The sequence below is a fragment of the Nicotiana attenuata genome, unplaced genomic scaffold (genome assembly GCF_001879085.1).
Source record: "Nicotiana attenuata strain UT unplaced genomic scaffold, NIATTr2, whole genome shotgun sequence".
Lineage (NCBI taxonomy): Eukaryota > Viridiplantae > Streptophyta > Magnoliopsida > Solanales > Solanaceae > Nicotiana > Nicotiana attenuata.
Window position 1 is genome coordinate 1,011 of NW_017700783.1, and position 1,096 is coordinate 2,106.

At 40.5% G+C, this 1,096-nt stretch overlaps 1 protein-coding gene across 1 annotated transcript; it reads left to right on the top strand.

Annotated features, from left to right (window-relative positions):
* Window positions 1-329: 329 nt before the first annotated feature.
* Window positions 330-1,081, top strand: LOC109222757 (large proline-rich protein bag6-B-like; the record flags this gene model as incomplete). Its single annotated transcript, XM_019387075.1, has 2 exons — window positions 330-415; window positions 504-1,081. A coding segment is annotated over exon 2 (561 nt), but the record flags the coding sequence as incomplete, so codon positions are not given.
* Between the last annotated feature and the right edge of the window lie 15 nt (window positions 1,082-1,096).

Consider the following 1,096-nt stretch of genomic DNA (forward strand, 5'->3'; position numbering starts at 1 on the left):
CTCACCTTATCCATTTATACCACCCTAATTTGATACATCATGGAGTCTTTACCTTAACTGCGAGAAGCAAGAAGGTTTTGGTAAGTACAGAAGATGACAATGATCGTGGATGGTATGCCCGTTACGTTGCTGTGCGTACGGTGGATTTACTTGGTGAAACAAATATTCCCTTCCCTGAGAAGTGGAATTTTGCACGTAAGTTTTTTTTTATTTGACCGTACCTCTTTTTCTGTTGAGAATTTCGATTCTTTTTCTAAATTTGTCTCTTTTTGGTTTTTTGTAGCAACCATGGGAGATGTGGAACCTGTTCCCAACTTTCGTGGTTGGGTAGATTCAATTTTGAAGGTTGCTCCTAAGGAGCAAAGAACTTGGAAATCAATTTCCGCTTTACATGGCTGGAAAGTTAAAACACACGGTATCGCCTCTTTTCTTTATACATTTTTTCTTTTTGCACATTAAGTACTTTTTTCTTAATGTTGATTGTGTACTCTTCTTTTAATCAGGATTTGGTAACAGAGGAATGACAGCTGATGTTGTCACAGCCCTTCGCATGTCTGGTAATGCTGCACTTGACTTGGACAAGACTCGAACCTTGCTTCAAAAAAGGAAAGCTATAGGAGAAGGTTCTAAGAATGAGGAAGAGGGAGGTACCTCGTCAATAGCTAGGCCACGAATTAGGAGACGAGTTATTAATGATGATGAAATTGAAGATACTCCTGCTCAAACTTCGACCACCGAGCCTGTTTTGATTCCTTCAGATGAAGACACCGTGCCAAGAAACACAAATGAATCAACTCAGCATCTCTTTGATAGTGGTTTTGAGAGTGGCGAGCTCGGACCTGTTTTCGATGAAGTTCCTCTTTCTTCATTCGCACCTATTTCTTCCATTCATTTGCCAACCGTAAGTGTTTCTTTGCCAGCATTGACTATTTCTGTTCTTTCACCAGTTTTAATTGCTTCTACTTCCATTCCTATGTCTACTTCTTCCGTTCCTGTTCCCACTCCTACGACTCCTGTGGTGTTTACCTTTTCTACTACTCCCCCTTCTGCTGTTCCATCTTCATCTGTCCCACATATAGAAGTAAGTTCCAGTCAA